A 23,716-nucleotide genomic window follows, 5' to 3' on the forward strand; every position below is an offset into this window, starting at 1 on the left:
TAATCTGACCACAAACTGCAAAAAAAATGACTGATGAGGCGAAACAATGAGAGTCGGATTTGTTGATCAGTCTTGCATTGAAACAGCAGCTGTCTAAAAGTTAATTAAATACATTGGTTGAGATAGCTGCAGCATTAGTTAATTAATGACTATGTGCGGTTGCCGCACAAGTATATACACTCATCTTCAAGAAGACTCTTCTTTTTCCATTTATGTTCATTTAAACCACTGTACAGGCCTGATACCAATACTGTTGTTTTAAGCAATTAAACACAATCTAAAATACTTTCAACTTTACAACACATCAAGCATTTGTTTGATTATATAGCAGGCAAAAAGATAAGTGTATAAAGTGTCTTGTTTAATTGAGACCTAATAAAATGACAGAGGTAAACTCGTTTGGATTATGTTTCTTCCTCTCCTTCCTCTTGAAAGCAATCTATTCCTTTCTTAAAATTTCTCAGTCTCTGTCATATCTGCTCTATGACTCAACCGTCTTCAACAGTTTCTTAAATGTCTTGTTTTCTTCTCTGCCAAAGTTTTTTGTCTTCTATGCTGAAAGCACTCTTGGTCACCCCTGCTATATTTGTGGGTCTCTGTTCTTACTCTTTCTCCCTCTTTCCAAGGTGATGGCAGGGTCCCCTTGTCCTCAACTTATATCCCGCCAGCCACCACATCCAATGGAGCATCTTTTGTCATTTCTGCTATCTATAACGTGATCACAGAACCAAGCATATCTTTCCTGCCCCTTCCCTCTCTCCATTTTGGATGATCATTAACTTCCCTCTTTCATTACCGCCCTGCACCACTAATGTCACTTCCCAAGCGATTATTCTTGGTAAAACGTAGAGTTGGATAAGGAATTGACCAAAAAAAAGGAAGGAAATGGTACTAGTTAGAGGAGTAATATCGGGTTAGGGAGATGTACTAAGTGGGGAATCTCAGGGTTTTGTGCTGGGGTCTCTACTGTTTCTAATATACATAAATAACCTGGATTCCAAAGCACAATGCAATTTGGTCAAATTCAGAGATGATACTAGGCTAGTGTAGGGAGCAGTTGAGTCTGAGGGATCAGCCATGGAATTACAGGAAGATTTAGACAACATTTGTAAATAAGCAGAATTATGGAGGATGAAATTTAATAAGGATAGCGCATTTGAAGAAACAATGGAAGACACATGTACTCAATGAACTGTGGTGAACCAGAGAAGGGGGAGGCAGAAAGAGACCTGGGAGTGATAATAGACTCAGTCACTGTGGAGTAGCGATCTACAAAGAAACCAGAATGCTGAGTTATATTGGAAAATCGGTCTGATACCATCATGCTGAAGCTGTACAGCTCTGGACAGGCTACAAATTGAACATTGCACACACTTCGAGTCACTAAGGAACGACGGAAACATGCAAGACCTACAGGCAGTGAAAGGTTGGTCCTCAGTTTCAGAGAGACTGAGTTGTCATGAAAATTTAGAAAAAGTTGGACTCTTCAGACTTGAAAAGAGATGAATGAGAAGGGACGTGATAGAGGTATATGATGCTAAGTGAAAACAAAAGATAAATCTGGAGCGATAGCAAAATACTGCAGATGCTGGAAATCCGAAATAACAACAGAAAATGCTGGAAAAACTCAGCAGACCAGGCAACATCCGTGGAGAGAAATTAGAGTCAATGTTTCGGGTGAACCCTTTTTCAAAACAGGAAATGAAATTAAATAGATCGCAAGGCAGGGCTGCGATAGAACAAAAGAAGTAAAGAGACATAAAGAGGTATTCAAAACCAGACGAGATGGTGATAGGACTAGTGGAGACAAAAGACGGCTCAAATTAGGTGTGAAATGTACTGGCAGAATGAGAGACAGCTGCCATGTGGGAGAGAGAAAAAAAAAAGGAAAGGGGGGGTGGGGGGAAAACCCAAAACAAGGGGTGGAAAAGAAATATAAGTAAAAATGTAATAGGGGCCGAGGTTATGATCTGAATTTGTTGAACTCGATATTGAGTCCGGAAGGCTGCAAAGTGCCTAATCGGAAGATGAGCTGCTGTTCCTCGAGTTTACGTTGAGCTTCCGTGGAACAATGCAAGAGGCCAAGGACGGTGAGGTCCGAGTGGGAATGGAGCGGTGAATTAAAATGACAGGCAACCGGAAGCTTGGGGTCACCCTTACAGACTGAACGGAGGTGTTCCGCAAAGCGGTCACCCAATCTGCGTTTGGTCTCCCCAATGTAGAGGAAACCACATCGTGAGCAGCGAATACAGTATACTAGATTGCAAGAAGTACAAGTAAATCGCTGTTTCACCTGGAAGGGGTGTTTGGGGCCCTGGACAGTGGGAAGGGGGGAGGTATATGGGCAGGTGTTCAGTTCAGGTCACTGATGAGCAAGGGAGACATTCAAGTGCTGGAGACAGTGAAAAGCAGAGTTACAAGGCTGATCTCTAGTGTCTGAGTTATGAGGAAAGGAAGACTTGTATTAAAGTTTTCTTTTGTCTCCACTGCCTCACTCATAAGATTATTGTTCGACCTGAAGTGCGGGCTTCCCGACCTGGGGGAACCCCGCCGGGGTGTAGTAGGCGAGTAGGAGGGTCTGCGGGGGTCGGAGGAGTCTGAAAGTGCGATGTAGAGGTGAGTGATGGGTGCAAGTGTGGAGTGGTAAGTATGTGAGGTGAGTGTAAAGTCTTAGAAAATGTTAACTTACCTTTGTTTCTACCTACAGCCTTCAGCTGCTGTGGAGCCGGAGTCCCTGACATCTCCATTGTAGTAGAGATTACAGACTGGCTGTTGCATCCTCCGATACAACAGCCAGCTGATTTCTGCAAAGTAGAAAGGTTTGATGAGCCCTAAACACAGGACTCATCAAACTACACAGAATGTCAGTATTTGACAGCTTCGCAGAGCTGTCAAACGATGCCATTTCTTCTTTCAAAAGTTCTTGACAGATGACACGTCATACATTGACGTGCTCTGTCACTGACTTCCCCCTAATTGGCCTGCTGAGCCCGCTGGGCGGGTTTAACAAGGTCAATCAGGGGAAAATCCCGCTGGTTGGCCAGAAGCTGATGGAGGCGGGACTGAAACCCAACAAGTGGGAGTCCCGCCTCCATAAGCTTCCCATTCAGAAAATCCAGCCCTCTGTGTTCCATTGCTGACTGACATCACATGAGCTTCGCCAGCGCTCTGAGTTAGCATCTCGCTCCTTGGCGTTAGCGCCTTAAGAGAGGTGTGTAGCACCTGATTCAGCGCTCCAATCACCTCCAGGGGCGATAGAAGCCAACTTTGCAGTCAGAGGCGATAATTAGCGCCAGTTGCTAAACTTTACGCCCGGCCGATAATTGCGCCCCAAATAGGGCGATACCGAATTTCTCCCCCAGAGAACCCGACCTACTTACCTGACGTGATCTCCGAACGACAGGAACCCCATTAAACATGTGGTAAAATAGAAAAAGGCTGGCAAAATAGTTGTTAACAAGCACTTAACAAGCAGTTAACTATCTTAAATGCCTCGCCCGCCGCCTGGTGTTGGGTCTGTTCTGAAATTGCAGACCCGACACTTTGGAAACTTACATGGAGGCGGGTTCGCAGCAGGTTCCTAACCTGCTGTCAATCATTTTGAATTTAACAGCTGACCCACCTCCAAACCTGCACTCTGAGCGCTGGCAAAACCGCGGCCGTTGAGTCTACTAAGGCTGCTTCGTCTCTTTCAACTTCATATGTAATATGTATGCTGCCCAGTTGTTACCATCCTGTAAAGCATAACAAAGACTCGCTGCAGTCTGATCACCACAACGTCTTACTGCCAATCACTGGAGTTAGAGCTTCGGCCTGAACATTCTTGATGAGACAATTCCATTGGCATCAGTGGCGATGCACTTAGCTCCATTCTCACAGCAACAACGCTCAGCTGACTGGCTTTCAATTTAACTTTCCCTTCAAAATCCTTTTGGTCTAAAACTGCTCTATAGCATCTACCCTCATTTTGAAGACAACTTTGTTTTTTTTTTAAACTAAGGAGCACACAATGTTACCCTGGGAACACAAATTCCATTGAATATTGAAACCAAAAGAAAATGAAGAATAATTTAAAGGTGGAGAGTAAATACATAAATGGAAACAAGATTAAATATTGTGGCACACCTGTTTCTATATTGCATAATAATAATTTTGTGTAGCTCCCAATTTCTGCTGAGATGGATATTTTGTGTTGCTATTGATAAATATTAATTGCATATTATTTCAGTTCATTTTTGGCAATATTATTGCGTATTCAATAAAAGACTTGACACAAACAATAATTAATTTGAATTTACCTTAATAACCAAATCAAATTTCTGATGAAAATCCCTGTTTATTGGCCTTAGGAGATAGAGCTCTGCAGTGATATTATTCAGAGAGAAGTACTTTGCATAATCCTCGGGAGTACCTTAAACAAAACAGTACAATTTTGTATGATTAATTTCTTCAAAATGATTGGCATAGTATTTAACAACCATCAATCAAAAGAAACAATTTATCTAGCTAATATACGGAAATGATTAAACGATTCCTAAAACAATGACCCAGAGCCTCATTATATACGATTATAAATCCAGATGATAAATCTTGGCAATAAAAGCAACAGGGCATTTTTGCAGTTACCAACCGACAAGAATGCTGTAGACAATCCCTGGTTGATCATCAGTTGGTTTAATATTTATGTCTTGGTCAACAGCTAAGATTCGAGGCGTAACATTCACTGGGTTTATCCTCGCCTGAAAAAAAAGCAAAATAACAAATCACTTAAAGTTTAATAATGCTTCTATCTTTCCGTTGCATTTAATAATTTATTCATAGATTTCCATTTTTATTGCTTACTGTAGATATCTGAGCAGCGATGTCAAACCTTTCATCAAAGCATTGTTTGCTAGGAATCTTAGGAAGGCATTCAAAGAATAATTTGTGACTCTCAACTTTGGCCAAATAGCCTTAAAAATGTTTTTGTGGCTGACATTTTTAAGCCCATGTGTGCTGCGTAACAATAGGCTTGTGACTTTTTAACCTAAAGGCAATAAAAGTGCAACAATGAAATCTCATACAAAGTTAGAAAAATTCTTACAAAACCCACAGATAACCACAAAGAATTTTTGCTGGATCTCTTTTAAAACAATCTTCCAATATCTAAAGTTGTACTGACCACATCCACCCTACCCCCCACCCACGCAACTGATGTGAATGTCGATATATTTACTACTGCATGTGTGTTTTGGGGGAGGGGTATTGCAGCCAATTATCTGATCTTGCTACACGCATGTCAAATCTGTAGTCGTGTTCTCATGTTCTGTGATGACAGCCTAAATTTGATACCTTCTTACATGTACATTATCTATAACTCTAAACAACTTGCATTTATATAGTGCCAAAGAAGGAGGTATTAGATAGGGTGACTAAAAGCATGGTGAAAGAGGTGGGTTTTAAAGAGGATTTCAAAGGAATAGAGGGAGGTGGAGAGACAGAGGTTTAGAGAGGAAATTCCAGCATGTAGAGCATAAATGGCTGTAGGTACAGCCTCCAATTGTGGAACAAAGGAAGTGGAGGAAAGCACAAGATTCCAGTTCTTGGAGGGCTGTAGGGTGGGAGATGGTTACAGAGGTAGGGAGGGGCGAGCTCATGGAGGGATTTAAACAAGATGATGAGAATTTTTAAATCAAATGAGTGGACTGGCAGCCAATGTAGGACAGCGAGCGAGGGGTGACGGGCGAACGGGACAGGAGACGAGCAGCAAAGTTTCAGTTGAGCTGAAGTTCTCGGCAGGTGGAGGATATGGAGTCGGAAGCTAAAATTGGGGTCAAATAGGACGTCAAGGTTGTAAACAGTCTGGTTCAACCGGAGACAGTGGCCAGGAAGTGGGATGGAATCAGTGGCAAGGGTACAGAGATTGTGGCGGGGGTCAAAGATGACGGCTGCAGTCCTTCCTATTGTTTCACTGGAGGAAATTGCGGCTCGTCCAGGACTGGATGTCAGAAAAGCAATTTGACAATGTTCTACTGGCGAACATTACCAAATCTATTTACATGTACATTATCTAATTATATTCAAATGTTTAGCAGAGTATGGTATTATTTTCTGGAAGCAGGATATTTCAAAATCCATTTAAAAATAAATGGTTATTTGAGGTAGAGGATGCTTATTTAATGAGTTTCCATTTTAAAAGTGTGATTAAACTTTCTAAGACAATTCCAAACAAGGTAGTCCAATCTATTTTGCTATACAGCAGGATCACGTCCATAATTATGGAACAAAAAAGTTCTCCTCTAATCTTTTAAGAGTGAAATATTATCTCTTTATCTTCAATGTTAGAAATAAAAGACTAAAGAAGAAATGGAGCTGAATAAAATTACATACAACTGTACAAATTTATGTGTAGCAAGTTTAATTTGTATTCGCATGTGGGATCCAGCACCACAATTGTTTCTTTCTGTACCAGGACTGCCATGATGCTGTAGTTTACTATGTAAACTTTTGCATGAAAACATTTGGTAGACTCGCTTTAGAAACAGGTTTTGGAATCCCCTGCCAAAACCTCTCTACCTCACCTCCTCTGAAAACCTACTCAAAGCCTATCTCTTCAGCCAAGCTTTGGTCACTACTCATAATCTCCCGTTTGCTGGATCGGCATCAGTTTTCCATTTTTCATATGCATATACTGTGAAGTGCCTTGGGATGATGATTTTACATTAAAGACACAATATAAATATAAACCAATGGCAGTTTAGTTAAAGCTTTTCTTTACCTGTACACAAAGGGAAACCCAGTAAAACTCAGCAGACCATACTATTGGAAAGAGCATGCCTGTGTTGTCATTTCTGCCCTGACACCCACATTCACACAAAACTCCCCATCAGCCAGTCATGTTATTGTGAGTCCATAGAATCACAGGATCAGAGAATGATACAGCACAGAAGGAGGTTATTTGGACTGTTGTGTCTGTGCAGGCTCTTTGAAAGAGCAATCCAATTAGTCTTATTCCCCATAGCCCTGCAAAATGTTTCCCCTTCAAGTATTTATCCAATTCCCTTTGGAAAGTTATTATAGAATCTGCTTCCACTACCCTTTTATGTAGTGCATTCCAAAACATCGTAACTTGCTACTTAATGTCTCATCTCACCTCTAGTTATTTAGCCAATTACCTTAAATCTGTATCCTCTGGTTACCAACCTATCTGCCACTGGAAACAGTTTCTCCTTATTTATTCTATCAAAACCTTTCATGATTTTGAAAACCTCTATTAAATCTCCACTGAACCTTCTCTACACCAAGAAGAACAACTACAGCAGGCTGGATTTTAATAGGGAAGACAGGTTGGGGCGGAGGGGGCTCCGAGGTGGTCGGCAAACTCAGAAGAATGAGTTTCCCGCAGGTCCTGCTGACTTTAACGGCAGGGCCTGATTTGCATTGGAAGTTTCTGTTTCCCACCCGCAGCCAGCCAGACTGAGAGGCTGGCTGGCTCCGGGCGGGTAGACCTGCAGCACTAGGCCGCACAAAGGAGGGAGGGATTGCATGGGGGTTGGCCCAGGAGTAGATCAAGAGGAAGGTTGGCCCAGGAGTAAATCGGCCAAAGGGGATCAGGGGCCGGGGGGGGGGGGTGGGGGGGCAAACGGAGGCCTGGGGGGGTGGGGTGGGGGAGGCCTTGTGGAGGGATTGGAGGCCTGGGATGGGGACGGAGGCCTCATGGAGGATTCAGAGGCCGGGGGGGAGGTGGGATGGCCTGGGGAGGTGATCGGAGTCCTCTCCAATAGCAGGCGTAGGTTAGGCAGGGATCCTGGATCCCTGGAGGCAAGTGTAAAGGCATTGTAATATTTAAATTGACGTCCCGCCTCCTGCAGCATGTTGGCTGCCCGCCCTCATCCACCGCCCCCCCCCCCCGTTAAAACTGGAAGTGGGCGGGTTGGAGGCGGGTTCAGGTCAGGATTCCGATTTTCAAAAATTTAACTACCCCCACGCTCCTAGCCAACCCTTTTTTTAGGTTAAAATTCCTCCCCAGCGTCTCCAGTATTGCCACGTAATTGAAGTTCCGCATCCCTGGTACCATTTTAGTAAATCTCCTCTGCACCCTCTCTAAGACCTTGACATCTTTCCTGAAGTGTGGTGCCCAGAATTTGACACAATACTCCAGCTGGGGCCTAACCAGTGTTTTATAAAGGTTTAGCATAATGTCCTTGCTTTTGTGCTCTATGCCTCTGTTTATAAAACCAAGGATCGCGTCTGTTTTTTTAACAGCCTTCTCAACTTGTCCTGCCACCTTCAAGGATTTGTGTATGTACACCCCAGGTCTCTCTGTTCCTGCACCCTATTTAAAATTGTACCCTTTAGTTTATATTACCTCTCCTCATTCTTCCTACCAAAATGCATCACTTCATACTTCTCTATGTTAAAATTCATCTGCCATGTGTCTACCCATTTCACCAGTCTGTCTATGTCCTCCTGAAGTCTGTTACTATCCGCCTCACTGTTTACTACATTTCTGAGTTTCGTGTCATCTGCAAACTTTGAAATTATGTCCTGTATACCCAGGTCCATGTCACTAATAGATATCAAAAATAGCAGTGGTCCCAATGCCAACCAATGGGGAACACCACTGTATACTTCCTTCTAGTCTGAAAAGCAATTGTTCATCAATACTCTCTGCTTTCTGTCCCTTAGCCAATTTTGTATCCATGCTGCCACTGCCCCTTTAATCCCCTGGGCTTCAGTTTTGCAAACAAGTCTATTATGTGGTACTTTATCAAACACCTTTTGAAAGCCCATATACACAACATCAACCGCATTGCCTTCATTAACCCTCTCCGTTACTTTATCAAAAAACTCAATCAAGTCAGTCAAACATGATTTTCCGATAACAATTCGGTGTTGGCTGACATTTATTAACCCATATTTTTCCAAGTGACTATTAATTTTGTCTCGGATTATTGTCCCTAAAAGTTTCCTTTGGCTGACTGGCCTGTAGTAACTGGGTTTAATCACTCTTTTGAGCATATCTTTATGGATTTGGCACTGGAGTCATGACCTGTGGCTTTAAAGCATAGGCTTTGCCTCCCAAAAGAGGTGACTGGCCTTACTATTAAATAAATACAGGTATAGAAAAGACCCAATTTCCTTATGTTAATACCCTACACAAGCAGTCAATCCTACTTGTAGAAATTGATTGCCTGGTCCTGAATTGGCAAGGATAAATGAGTTGCATGTACTGCTAGGGTCACAGATACAGATATCATTGTTAGTGGTAGTGTCATCATATATCGGGCAGGATTTTCATTCAGGAGTCGGGTGGGAGGCAGGACTACAACTTTCGGGGTTGTAGTCCCGCCTCCATCGAGATGTGGCCAATCCACGCGATTTTAACTTGATTGCATGTTGCATGTTCCGAACCTTAGGAAACAAAACAAAATCTTGGAAATCCCAATCTCATCACAGTGATCACTGGGAAGCAAAAGTTGTAAATTTGTTAATATTGTTAAGCTTGTGTTAAAGTTTAGAACCTATTTTTCCAATAAAGCAACATTTCCAATGCCAATTTAATGTTGGCTTAAGCAAAGGACGTTCACTGATATGTTACTGGAGCTCCCTCTTTAAAAAATGTTGCTTGATTCTGATCGCCCCTTGCCAGTTAAGCAAAATTTTACACAAGGACTACACGGAGCAGCGAGAGATAATTCCAAATTAAACAAACTTAAAACAATCTATGAGCAAGTGCAGTTGAAGAGTGGGGGAGAAAGGGTAAGGCAATACTGACAAATTAATCCCAGTGCAGAGAAAATAAAACTAGAAACAACCATCTGACAGTCTTACTAGAACAAACTCATTGGCAATGAGTAAAAATCTTTAATCATTTTGAATTTTCATCACTTTCTATCACTATGTTCTCAAAGTAGGTCTGTCAATAATTCATAATTTGCAATCCTCCACAAATTTAAAAGTCAAAGGAAAAAGAGCATTACGCATTTTCAATTCTGCTCCACTCTTAAAATTAATTAATGATGTTAGTGAAAGGACAGTATGCTGCTGCTATGCATTAGTACATCAGCACCCTTCACCACAAGCAGAAGGATGTGTGTTTATACCCACAATGACCTACGCTGTGAGTTTCCAATCTCTGTCACAGCATCAGAGGAAGATGCCAAGCACTTATGGAAAATCACACAGTAATTGACCCTGGGCCTTTTGGTCAACAAAAACAATGTCATTGGCTTGAGCTTGGGAGCAGGTACACTGCTGAGAAAAGAGTTTTCATCAATCACACTGATCGATAATGAAAGACAATAATCTTCAATGACTGGTGACAGCAGGCAACAGGATAGAGAATACTGATGTTAGAAGCCACACTTTATATATTATTTCATAGGAAGGGAACACCATTTAATTAATGGACTCTTGGTTATTTAAATCTCATAAGAATACAGAAGAGGTAGAGTCACCAAAACATGACTTCACAGAAATAATTTCAGATGTGCTGAACTCTGATCAAAATTTCCACAAAATATGATTGCATAACATGCTACGCCTTTTAGTTTACCGACTGGAATGCTGACTGAATTCAAGTGCATCAAAAATATGGTGATTGATTTCCATTTTTCATTATCAGGGAGGGGTAAAATCCAATCTTTCTCCTCAGCACGTCCAAACAATGTTTGTTTATAATCGGAATCACGACTCATTTTGTGCTGGATAAGGTGTTAGATTCATAAATTCTTTACATTCAACAACAAATACATCTGTTGGAGGCCCAAATTTTAAATATGCAGATTTTTACCTCCTTAGTGACTTAAATAAGTAATTACATTTTGAAAATTCATAAAACATCTCCAGTTCTATAAAGAAAATAATGATGGGATTTCTATTACACGCATTATTACTGCGCTATCATTTATTACATTATTAATAGGCACTGTGATATTTGTGTTATTCACAGCGATTACTTTGCATAACTATCAGCTCTAAGTGGACAAATAAGTCTGTGAATCATAGGTTGAATACATGACATTGTAGGAATGGAGGTTCTTATCTGAATAAGGTATTTGACTCGATGAATCAAATCAACAGGTTTTAATGAACAACGAAGTTAACAGGGAAACTACAGGAGAAACGGTACACAGGTCTATACAGCTTGCTGGGCACTCGACGACTACTGGAAGTTTCTGGAAGCTGATGCCATGACGTCATCGCGTTCTTCGCGCCACTGGTGGTCACGTGATCAGCGTCATGACGTCATCACGTGGAGTGCAGGAAAACACAATACAGTACGGTTTAAAGGTGCAGTCCGCGGTTGCACTACACTGTAGTTAAAGGGATTATTACCAATTGTTCTGAGACCCTTGGTGGCTCTGCCACAGGCGCCCCCCCAGAATCCACTTTAACGGACATTGTCAACCGAGTAGGAGGCTTAATGATCCTGGCCGAACGGCGACGAAATTCAGGCAGCGGAAACGGGGAATTAGTGGAAGGACCAGTGCCGGATTGCGGCAGAAGCGGCGTCTCGGGCGCGGCAGAAACGGTAGTCAGAGGTGCAGGCGCGTCAGAGGCCGAATCGGGCTGTTCGACAGTGGACTGGTGCACGGCTGGTCCGGCGGCTAACGGCGGTCGGCCGCGGCGAGGCGGTTGGGCAACCACGACAGGCTCACTCCGATCCAGGTGGGCTGGTTTGAGCCGGTCGATAGAGACGGTATCAGACTTTCCACTGACTTCGACTGTGAAAAACTTTTCCCCTGGTGCGATGACATGAAAAGGTCCGGTATATGGTGGCTTGAGTGGGTCTCTGTGACCGTCCTGTCGAATAAAGACATAGTCCGAACTCATGAGCTCTGCCGGGACGTGAGGCCTCTGCAGGTCATGGTGCGAGGTTGGGATGGGCAGGAAATTCCTAGCCGCCTCCTGATGAAGTAGAAGCTGTTGAGCTGCAGACCATGGTTCGGTGTGTGGAGGGAGAAAGTCACCTGGTACTCTGAGTGTCTGGCCATAAACCAGCTCAGCCGATGACGACTGAAGATCCTCCTTTGGTGCTGTCCGGAGGCCTAGCATCACCCATGGAAGCCTGTCCACCCAGTTGGGTCCCCTCAAGCTGGCACGGAGGGACGCTTTGAGAGACCGATGGAACCTGTCGCACAGGCCATTCGCCTGCGGATGGTACGCGGTGGTACGGTGCAGCTTGGTCCCCAGGCCTTGTGCCACTGCGTTCCACAGCTCTGATGTGAATTGCGGACCGCGGTCCGAGGAGATGTCCGATGGCACCCCGAACCGAGCCACCCACGACGAAAGAAATGCCCTGGCGACGTCTGCTGCGGTGGTAGCGGCCAAGGGAATTGCCTCTGACCACCTGGTGGTCCGGTCTACCACCATCAGGAGGTGTGTGAATCCACGCGACTCGGGAAGGGGGCCTACTAGATCCACGTGAACGTGGTCGAAACGGCGCTCAGGCACCGGGAAGTTGGCCACCGTAGCCTTGACGTGATGGTTGACTTTGGATTTTTGGCAATCGACGCAATTGTTTGTCCAGTCCCGGACGTCCAAATGCATGCCTTTCCAAACGAATTTGCGGGACAGTAGCCGTTGAGAAGCCCGCATCCCCGGGTGAGATAACCCGTGGATTGCCTGGAATACCTTCTTGCGCCATTTGACCGGCACAATGGGCCGGGGCACTCCCATGGATGTGTTGCACAAGAGCGTGGTTCCTGCCGCTTGAAACGGCACGTCTGCAACCTGCCAACTGGAAGGCGTGGTCCTAAACGCTTGTACCTCTGGGTCTGCCAGTTGATCCTCTGCCAGTCTGACGAAATCGATGCCCAGGTGGACTGCCTGGACTGGAACTCGGGAAAGGCAATCTGCCACGAGATTATCCTTGCCTGACACGTGCCGCAAATCCGTTGTGAATTCGGATATAAACGTGAGGTGGCGCTGCTGCCGAGCTGACCAAGGTTCCGCCGTTTTGGCCATGGCGAAGGTGAGCGGCTTGTGGTCCACGAATGCAGTGAACGGACGGCCTTCTAGCAGGAAACGGAAATGCCGGATGGCCAAAAACAGGGCTAGCAACTCTGTCAAAAGTGCTATACTTTTGCTCGTTCTTGCGCAGTTGGCGGCTGAAAAAGGCTAACGGCTGCCAACCTCCGTCGACCCACTGCTCTTGAACCGCTCCGATGGCGTAGTCGGAGGCGTCCGTAGTGAGGGCAACAGTCGCGCCCGGGAGTGGGTGTGCTAGCATAGTTGCATCCGCCAACGCCGCCTTGGTATCGCGGAATGCCTGGTCCATTTGCGGTGTCCAAGTGAGAACATCCTTGCCCGACTTCCCTTTTAGTGCTTCATACAGAGGTTGCATTAACCGGGCCGCCTTGGGGACAAAGCGATGATAAAAATTTACCATCCCCAAGAACTCTTGTAGGGGTTTGACCGTGTGAGGCCGCGGGAATGCGGTAACTGCCTCTACCTTGGTGGCTAGTGGGACGGCGCCTTCTGGGGTAATCCTGTGTCCCAGGAAATCAATGCTGGATACTCCAAATGTGCATTTAGCCGGATTGACAATAAGGCCGTGTTGGCTGAGTTGGGCGAAAAGTGTACGTAAATGGGCCATGTGAGCTGTCGTATCCATGCTGGCTATTAGGATGTCGTCCAAATGTACAAAAATGAAGGGCAGGTCCCGTAAGACAGAGTCCATCAACTGCTGGAAGGCTTGCGCTGCGTTTTTTAGACCGAATGGCATGCGGAGGAACTCGAAAAGGCCGAACGGAGTGATGACTGCCGTTTTGGGGACGTCTGGAGGGTGCACCGGAACTTGATGATATCCACGAACGAGATCCACTTTAGAAAATATAGCGTTGCCAGCCAGATGTGCCGAAAAATCTTGGATGTGGGGAATAGGATACCTGTCCGGTGTCGTGGCGTCGTTTAAGCGTCTGTAATCCCCGCACGGTCGCCATCCGCCACCTGGTTTGGGTACTATATGCAGTGGGGAGGACCAAGGGCTGTCCGAATGCTGGATGATCCCGAGGCGCTCCATGGTCTGGAACTCAGCCTTTGCGGCTACCAGCTTGCCGGCTTCTAATCGCCGCGCCCGAGCGTAAACGGGTGCTCCGGTCGTGGAGATATGGTGCTCCACCCCGTGCCGTGTGCTTGCAGCCGAAAAAGTAGGCCTGGTGAGCTCCGGGAATTCGCCGAGCAAGCGCTTAAACCCGTCTTGTGATGGAATCGCACAGGCCACCGACCAGGACACGGCGGTGCTGCGGTGGCAGGGCACTGCGTGGAAAGTGGACGCATTAATGAGTCGGCAGTGTTGGACGTCGACCAGCAGACCGTTTGCACAGAAAAAATCAGCACCCAGGATGGCCTGTGAGACCTTAGCTGTAATGAAGTCGCAGACAAAATGCTGACCGGCGAAGGTTAAGTTTACCGTCCGTTCCCCGAACGTACGCATGGCAGCGCCATTTACTGCCACGAGGGAAGGCCCTTGGCCGCCGGATAGTAGGTCCAGCTTTGAAGCAGGGAGGATGTTGCACTGGGAACCAGTGTCGCACAGGAATCGTCGGCCCGTAACGGAATCCGTAACGTAAATGAGTTTGCCCACTGAGCCCGCCACCATAGCTAACTTGCTGTGCTTTCTAGACCTTGTCGTCCGTCCAGTAGGACGCGGGCTTGTTGGAGTTTTTTTTTTCTTGAGGGAAGCTGCAAGGAGGCCGGCAGCATCGAGCTTTGGCGCCAAAACGGGCGTGGTACGCGCACCATCCTGCTGGGGGAGGGCTGGGCTTCGCTCGCGTGGGGGAAAAGCGCCTCGTGGCCGCACAACATTGTTGAGTAACAGAAAAAATCTTGTCTGCCTCTGCAGCGAGTTCAGCACCGTCTGTGATGGCCGTGTTGGCCAAGGCCGCCTGCACCGGTTCGGGTAGCTGGCAGAGGAAAAGCTCACGGAATAAAAAGCATTGGGGTTCCGCGCCCAACAGCGTGAGCATTTGACTCATCAGCTCTGACGGTTTTGAGTCCCCGAGGCCGGGCATGGAAATAAGCTTGCGTGCCCGCTCCGATTTATTAAGATCAAATACCTGTAGCAAACGGGGTTTAAGCGCTTCGTACTTGCCCTTCTCCGGTGGGCTTCCAAGGATGCTGACGACCCGCGAGGCCGTGGCACTGTCGAGAGCGGCAACCACGTAATAATAACGGGTCGCATCCGCTGTGACCTCCCGGAGAGCGAACTGTGCGTCTGCCTGGAAAAACCATGCTGCTGGCTGCTGTTCCCAGAACTGTGGCAGTTTAAGGGCGACGGCGTTCGTGTTCATCCTCAACGAAAGTTGTCCGACGAGATCGGGGTCACCAATGTAGGAACGGAGGTTCCTATCTGAATAAGGTATTCAACTCGATGAATCAAATCAACAGGTTTTAATGAACAACTAAGTTAACAGGGAAACTACAGGAGAAACGGTACACAGGTCTATACAGCTTGCTGGGCACTCGACGACTACTGGAAGATTCTGGAAGCTGACGTCATGATGTCATCGCATTCTTCGCACCACTGGTGGTCACGTGATCGGCGTCATGATGTCATCACGTGGAGTGCAGGAAAACACAATACAGTACGGTTTAAAGGTGCAGTCCGCGGTTGCACTACACTGTAGTTAAAGGGATTATTACCAATTGTTCTGAGACCCTTGGTGGCTCCGCCACAACATGTTGTTTGGTTACACATGAGAATTAATCTATTGTTTGACAGTTGTACATCCTTCCTTGCTTCTGCCATTAGAGCTGCCTTGGTCTTCCAACACATTGTCTACCTATACCTCTACTTCACTCCTCAGCTGCCAAAACCCTCATTCTCAAATTCATTACCTCGAGGATCAATTTCTCAAATGCTCTTCTTGAGTCTCAGCACCTTCATCCTCTACAGACATCAGCCTCTCTACAGCCCGAGCCCTCTCCTGTACAAAGTCCCGAACGCCTGTCACACTCATGCTTGTCCAGCTCCACTGGATACCTGTGGTCCAGTCAGTCAGCTTCAAGATCCTTGACTTTGTTTTGAAATTCCTCCATGACTTTGTTTGGGTAATCTTCTCCAGCAATGCATTCCAGCCTGTGCCATCCGTTCCTCTAATTCAGTATCACAGTTTGTCCCCCACCCACTCCATTTGACTATCAGAGTCTGACCTTTCACTTGCATACCACTGCCTCTGAACTTTCTTCCAAAGCTATTTTGGCCCGGATTTTGCAGTCAGCGGCAAAGGAACGGCACTCGCCATTCACCTCACTGACAGATGCCCACAAAGTTTTTGCGGGTTTGAGAGCATTGACTTGCTCTAATCGAGCAAGCGCCCTCTACCGGGGATCTGTGGTGCCTGTGAGCAGGACAAGAAACAGAGAGGCTCTTCAACCAATCAGATTGAAGAATCCTCACTGAGCCACGCAGAAGCTAAACCAGGAAGTATAAAGCAGGAATAAAAACAGAAAATGCTGGAAATACTCAGCAGGTCAGGCAGCATCTGTGGCGAGAGAAACAAAATTAACGTTTCAGGTCGATGACCTTTCATCTGAGTGAATCTCTTTTGCACCCTCTCCATTGCTTTAACATCCTTCCTAAAGTAGGGTGCTCAAAATTGGATACAATATTCTAAGTGTGACTTAACCAATGATTTGTATCGGTTTAGCCTTACCTCTTTGCTTTTGTGTGCCACATCCTATTCATAAAACCCAGGATCAAATATGTTCTTTTTTGAATAACAACTTTATCAATTTGTCCTGCCACCGTTAAAGATTTGTTTATCTGAATTCCTAAATGTTTCTGCTCTTCTACTTCTTTTAAAGTTTTACCATTCAGTGTATATTTCCTCCCCCAATTCATCCTCCCAAAATGCAAACCTCGTATCTCTCTGCACTAAATTTCATTTGACATCTGACGGCCCAATCTATTAATCTACTATTGCTGATAATATTTAAGAACATAAGAACATAAGAACATAAGAAATAGGAGCAGGAGTAGGCCAATCGGCCCCTCGAGCCTGCTCCACCATTCAATAAGATCATGGCTGATCTGATCCTAACCTCAAATCTTCTATCACTCTGCATCCACCCGAACCCATGTGATCTCCCGGGAGAGGCGAAAAACCAGATAAAGACCCAATGGCCAATTTGGGAGAAAAAAATCTGGGAAATTCCTCTCCGACCCATCTAGGCGATCGAAATTCTTCCAGGAGATCACTCTGTCCCTATATTTTCTACAGTACTTACCTTCTGTAAAGGCGATCTCCACCCCAGCCAGGAACAGGAATAAAACCATCTCCTGAAATCTAACAGAATTAGAACACAGTAGGAGCAGAACAAGGCTACACGGCCCCTGGGCCCACTCCACTACCCACAGGGCCATGACCATTCCGAACCTAGACTCATGTCCAATTTCCTGCCCGCTCCCCGTAACCCTTAATTCCCTTTACTTCTAGGAAACTATCTATTTCTGTTTTAAATTTATTTAATGATGTAGCTTCCACAGCTTTCTGGGGCAGCAAATTCCACAAACCTACCACCCTCTGAGTGAAGAAGTTTCTCCTCATCTCAGTTTTGAATGAGCAGCCCCTTATTTTAAGATTATGCCCCCTAGTTCTAGTTTCACCCATCATTGGGAACATGCTCACCGCATCCACCCGATCAAGCCCCTTCACAATCTTATATGTTTCAATAAGATCGCCTCTCATTCTTGCAGAGTCTTTAAGTGCAACTGGATTTTAACATTATAAAATGCTCTTCTTTATCCACAGAAAATTTGACATTTGTGCTTATATATTTGAAGAACAATGGCCCAATAAACCCTGCAGCACATTTGGATTGATTCTGTTGCAGGTGTGCGCTGAATGAGTAATGTATGAGGTCCTTGCTAAAAAGGTTTTAGGTACATATTTTTGATCAACTTAGCTTCCATTGCTCTCTAATTCAGCACCTGAATATTTCTCACTGTATATTAATATCAAGACAAATTACCAGAACAGCTGATTTAAAGATTTTCCAAACACTAAGTTAGTTCATCCTGTAAATGATTACTGTCTGAATATGTAAGTTTGCATGTTTTGGTTTTACTCTGGAGAATAGTACTGAGGAAACAATGAGTCCTTCTGGAGATGTCACTCAAACAGAATTTTAACACCTAGGTTTTTGAAAAGTGAAAGAACCATTTTAATTGGAAGGAAACACACTTTATAGGCAAGCTTCAAGCTGGGCTTGCCATAATTAAATATAAAATTACTTCTGCACAATACATTTCCATCTTTATAATTAAAAGTCTTGTATCGAGCGTGTCTATTGCACCACAGCTTCCAACAGTATCACACCCAAAAGTCCGACCTCAGTGTCAAAGCTTCAAAGTGTCAAGTTCATAAGGCAAAAAATTCTGATTGGTTCAAATAGCTACTTATCTGTTAAGTTACCAATAGAATATCTAATTGACTAAATGTGAATGATTCAAAAAGTAGCAAAAATACCAAGAAGGAATGAATAACCATCAGAGAATTGAGCAAGCAGATCCCACTTGTTTTTCAACAAATATGAGGCCTGAACAGAAGGAGAATTTTTTTTTTAGCATCTCATACAGTTTACACGATTAAACTGAGAAACTGAGGAGTGGCAGTGGGGGGGTGGGGGGGAAGGGGGGGCAGAATTTTCAACATCCAGCTGAAATAGACACAAAGTTGGCGGAATGGCCGCAGTAAGGAAAAGGTTTTGTTTGGGATGAATTTTTTAATTCAGTCGCGGGCACTGAGATTTGTACCGGGGGACAGAGGGTGATCTTATGAGATGGCTTGATGATGACCTCAGATATTGGGGGTGATTTTGTCAATGGGGGCGTGTTGGAGGCGGGACTGCTGCTTGTCAGGTTTTAGTCCTGCCTCCATCGATTTGTGGCCAATGCACGCTATTTTCCCTTGATTGACCTTGTTAAGCCCGCCTCCTGGGAAGATGGCACGGAGGCGGGTTGGGGGTGGGATGGGTACCCGCCCCCAGATTCTGCCATTGTCCCAGCAGTCCCGCCTCCCCAGGGCTGGCAAAATCGCCCCCATTGTGACTGGAATCAATCAGCCAGGCCCACACTGAAGCAAGTGATCAGCCATTCAGGTGTTGCTTACTTGAAGGCTCGTTAGTGGGAAAAGCCTCCCTGGATAGTAATAAACAAACAGCTTTAGAAAAACTACAAATCCACCACGGGAAATAAGAGGCAGGGAAAAATATATATATAATCATGTAAATAACTGAGAAAAATAAAGGTCTTGACAAGGGAGGAGGGAGGAATTAAAAATAAAATATCTTAGAATAAAACTGTAAAGGAGGGGAGGACAATCAAAGTTACTTGCATCTTAAGCAAGTTTTGTAAAGTGATTGATAAATAATAACTGTAAGGCCTCTTTCACTCATGCGATGCATTGCTTTGGTTAAATTTCTGTGATAGACAAACCACAACCATGCTTAGGCTGCAGCAGGACTGCAGTAAACATTGTAAAACTACACTTCAGTCCTAGGACGCCCACAAACAATGCCACGGGCGATTTATTGGTAAAAATGGGAAAGTATTCTTCCTCTTTTGAACAGAGATTGTATTTCGGCTTGTATTGGTAACACACATGAAACATATCTGGCTTAACACTCCAAAGATATTAGAGAAATTTAAATCTGATTAGTCTTCAACATCAAAAAATATACCCAAGGACTCCATGCCAAACCTCCCCTCATGCTTCCATGGTTTGGTTGATTGCTTTTTATTCTATCCCCTGCTCTGCAGCATGACATCACATTACCAATACTTTCTTTCATTTACGTTCCTTACATTAAATATTACATGTCCTTCCTCATCTCTGTTCTACCACACTCTTCCTTTTCCATCAAGTCTTTTTATTGAAAATATGAAAAACAGAAACAGTCATAATACTCCAATTGAGATCTAATAAATGCATTATATAAGATTAATATCACCTCTTTTGACTGAAAACTATAATCCAGCTATTGCAATCTGATTTGTTGCTTTCCTTCTTGAACTGCTGTTTCACATTGTAGAAGTTTTAATAATGGTCTACTTTCACTCTTGAATCGCTTTCCCATTCTTCATGGTTTTACCCTTATTGTTTTGTCATGTTTAATATGTTACTGCTACAAAGCTCTGGATTGTTTTGACTGCTACATAGATGGATGGTGCTGTTCAACTGCACATGAGACACAGTATCAATCTCACTAATGTACACATATTATTTGTTGTTTTTTTAAACAAGCTATTGAAGAGATCGCAAAGTCTCTGTTTGAAGAATGGACTCAGTCGAGAATATTTTGTGGACTTTTTCTGAGGGTATTTTCCCTGTGATGGGATCGCCCTGTGCAGATACGTGAAAAACTGGTTTGTTAAAACTCCAGAGAACGCATGGCAGTTGGCTGTGACAAAAGAACTGTCAGTCATCCAGAATGTATGGGTTCGCCCGACAGTCCTGGAAAAAGGGGGGGCCATTGACGAAGGGGCTGAGGACCCTGAGGCACCCGTTACAACTTGAACCTATTAGAAAGCCACTCTAATATGCAAAAGCACTTCTCACCTCCATCTCAGAAGAAAAGCAGAACAATGAATCCACTAGCCTAGCCAGCCAAAGAGGAGCCAGTTTTTTTTCCAACACAAAGACCGAGAGATGTCCCAGACTTAGGGCCATTAGTCCAATCACGGAATACTCATGGGTCTGATGATGGCCCATCATTGAATAAGCACCAGAGTGCTTAGAAACAAAATGATTTTAAAGATTGGCAGGAAAGATAGGGGTAGCAAGACTCCTATAAAGATAGATCACTTTCCACCATTCTCTCTCTCTCTCGCTCTCGCTCCACCAAGATCAACCTAACAAGAAGAAGTACCAGAGGAAGAAGCCGCTGAGCGGAGCGATCGAGATCGACTGTGTGTGGTGGTAAGCATGGTCTCGAGTGTCCCAAGCCAGTAACCAGATATCCCAGGCGAGCTGGGTGAGGTGTAAGGGCTCAGGGTTTTTCTCAGAAGAGAAGTTTTTTGGGCTATTCTGGGGTGGAAGCTTCGTTTGGTTCAGCCAGGCGAAGGGGCTTATGCGACTGGGTAATTCGTTGGTAGGGGTGGAGTTAGAGTCCACCATAGCAACAAGGGGATTACTGCTTGTTATAGTCCCCAGTTGTGTACTGTATGTATGTTGTTTGTAACCTGGATCTTATTCTCCACAGCGACAGTGATTTTGTTTAGTAGTGCATGTTTTAGCCAGTGTATGTTAGACCAAATAAATATGTGTGATTTTTCACTGAAGCATTCCTGTCCATGACTTATTCCATTTACACTCTGAATAATAATTCCTGGGTACAGAACTTTCGTAAGGCGGGGGCGATTCGAACCGTCCGTCTAGCAATTGGGCTAGGATCAAAGCCGCTTACACTATCTGTCGTTTGACAGAATATATATAGCATGCACCTTTGAAAAAATTAGTTAAGGTTGACAGGTGATAGCACTGTTTGTAATGGATGAAACTCATAGGTTTATTTAAGTGCATATTTTGACACTAGAATGTGAAAATTACAAGGTTCTTTTACTTTCAAAAATAAATAACTATGTTTCCTAAGGTACAGAAAGTGATTTTTTACTATTTAGAGTGGACACATCCAGAATTTATTCCTACAATATTCTGGTCTTACCAAGTTCAGTTAGTCTGAAGCCCCTGAACTAAAATATAAACAGAAAATGCTGGAAATACTCAGCAGGCCAGAACTGGGAATAGTGGAAGGAAATAAATATTTGTCTAATTAAAAGTCCTGCATTCATTATTCATTGATAAGGTGTCACACCTTACGTGGGTATGTCAACACTTTTGTGATTGGCTCAAATATCCAATACTTCTTCAGTTAACAATGGTGATTCACTCAAATATCCCATTGACTAAATGAAAAGCAATTAAAAAACACTTTCATTCGCTAGAGATGTAGGAAACGTTACCAATCAGAAATCACTACAAAATCAACCAATCAAAAGACTCAACAAAAAAAATTCAGTCATTTGGCAGCCATGTTGTTTTCCAACCCACTATATTATATATCCCTAACAATTACATTTAAAACATAAAAACTGCATTAAAAATATGCCTAGAAATTACTATTGGCTCTATTAAAGAAGAACATGCATTTATATAACACCTTTCACATCCTCAAACATCCCAAAGCACTACACAGCCAATGAAGACTTTTTGAAGTGTAGTCACTGTTGTAATGTAGGCAAGTATGGCAGCAAATTTAAGCAAACAGCAATGAGATAAAAGACCTTTAGTGGTGTTGATTGAGGGGTAAATGTTGGCCAGGACACCAGGAGGACTTCACTGTTCTTCTTCGAATAGCCCCTTGGGATCATTTGTGACCACCTGACAGGGCCGGTGTCTCATCCAAAAGATAGCACCTCTGACAGCGCAGCATTCCCTCTGTACTGCACAAAATTGTCAGCCGAGATTATGTGGTCTTCTCTGGGCTGAGGTCTGTGACCTTCTGACTTAGAGGCAAGAGAGCTACCACTGAGCTAAAGCTGACACCTGGGGGTAATTTTAACCCCCATGATGGGCGAGAGTGGGTCAGGGTGGCGGGGGGGTGGGTGTTAAATCGACAAATTTACAAAACCCAACCCCAACCCACCGCGAACACACCTGCTTCCATTTAAATCGGAGTGGGTTTTGGGGCATCTGAATAACCCTCTCTGGAGAGGTGGGTCCGTCATTATAATATCAAGTTCCCGATATCTTGGCAGCGATTTGAATTTAACGCTGGCCGACCAGGTTTCCCAGGGCTCAGGAAACCCAGCAGCTAAAGGGAGGCAGGAGCAGTCGGAGCCAGCAGACAAGTGCTTTTTATAGCACTGCTTGTAGGCCAGGAAGAGCAGGAATGTTCACTCCCCGGATCCTCAAGCAAATCTTCTGCTACAATCAACTCCCCGCCACCCCCCCCCAGCTCCCCTTCAACCCCGTTATCTCTCCCGGTCTCCCTCCCTCCCTCCTGCCGATCCAACACCCTCCACCAACCCGCGATGTTTTCCAGTTGCTGGGGACCGTCATAAATGCGATGCATTGGAGAGCCTGAATGTGGTGATACAGAGAACTCGAACACTTGCTGCATTCCAAAAATTGCTTTGTGTCTTTTTCTCCTCCTGAAGGCACTGACAGCTGCTGGGGTACAGTTCCATAGGTAGAAGACCGATGATGGCACCTCACTTAAGTAGTCATTCTTCATGTGAGCCTGCACGGTGAGATCTGGCAGACTACTTTAGCATGTGGGAGCACCACAGCCAAGTTAAATCCTGTCTCTTCCCCTGTGGCTGCACACGTTCCATTTGCAAATACCGCTACCTCGCCACAGATCAGATCAGCTCAGATACCTGCATTCTTTCTTAACCAAGTAACTGGGGTGTTGCATTCAAGGTCTTTATGTAAAGATTAAGTTAGTTAGTAAATAACAAATAGTTAACTTTTTTTTAAAATCACCCAAAGGACCATCTAATACCAAGAGAACTCAGCAGGATGCTGCGTATGCCCCTTGCATTTTATTCTACCTTTGAAGGTGCAAATAGCCTGTACAATGGAGTATACACCTGTACCAGTATAATGAGGTGCTTCATCACATTCTGCATAATGCACAAGCTTCTAAAGGAGACACTCTTTCACCTTCAAATCTAAAACAGCAACCTATTTAAGATGAACTGAATTTTTTTTTCTGGAATGAT

At 44.5% G+C, this 23,716-nt stretch overlaps 1 protein-coding gene across 10 annotated transcripts in view; it reads right to left on the reverse strand.

The window, feature by feature from the left end:
* The window catches only part of pcdh15b (protocadherin-related 15b), a 1,235,959-nt gene that overhangs the window by 698,208 nt on the left and 514,035 nt on the right, over positions 1-23,716 (reverse strand). For 9 of the 10 annotated variants that reach the window (XM_085994900.1, XM_085994899.1, XM_085994896.1 and 6 more), the window contains 2 exons: positions 4,631-4,739; positions 4,299-4,411 (listed from right to left, as the gene is read on the reverse strand). In XM_085994900.1, the coding sequence (XP_085851026.1) occupies positions 4,299-4,411; positions 4,631-4,739 (222 nt within the window). Of the gene's footprint in view, positions 1-4,298; positions 4,412-4,626; positions 4,740-23,716 lie in introns of all 10 variants that reach the window. The other variant, XM_085994897.1, reaches the window with a different exon arrangement.

Source organism: Somniosus microcephalus, chromosome 8 (genome assembly GCF_052327205.1).
Source record: "Somniosus microcephalus isolate GS21.2 chromosome 8, FLI_Smic_1.0, whole genome shotgun sequence".
NCBI lineage: Eukaryota > Metazoa > Chordata > Chondrichthyes > Squaliformes > Somniosidae > Somniosus > Somniosus microcephalus.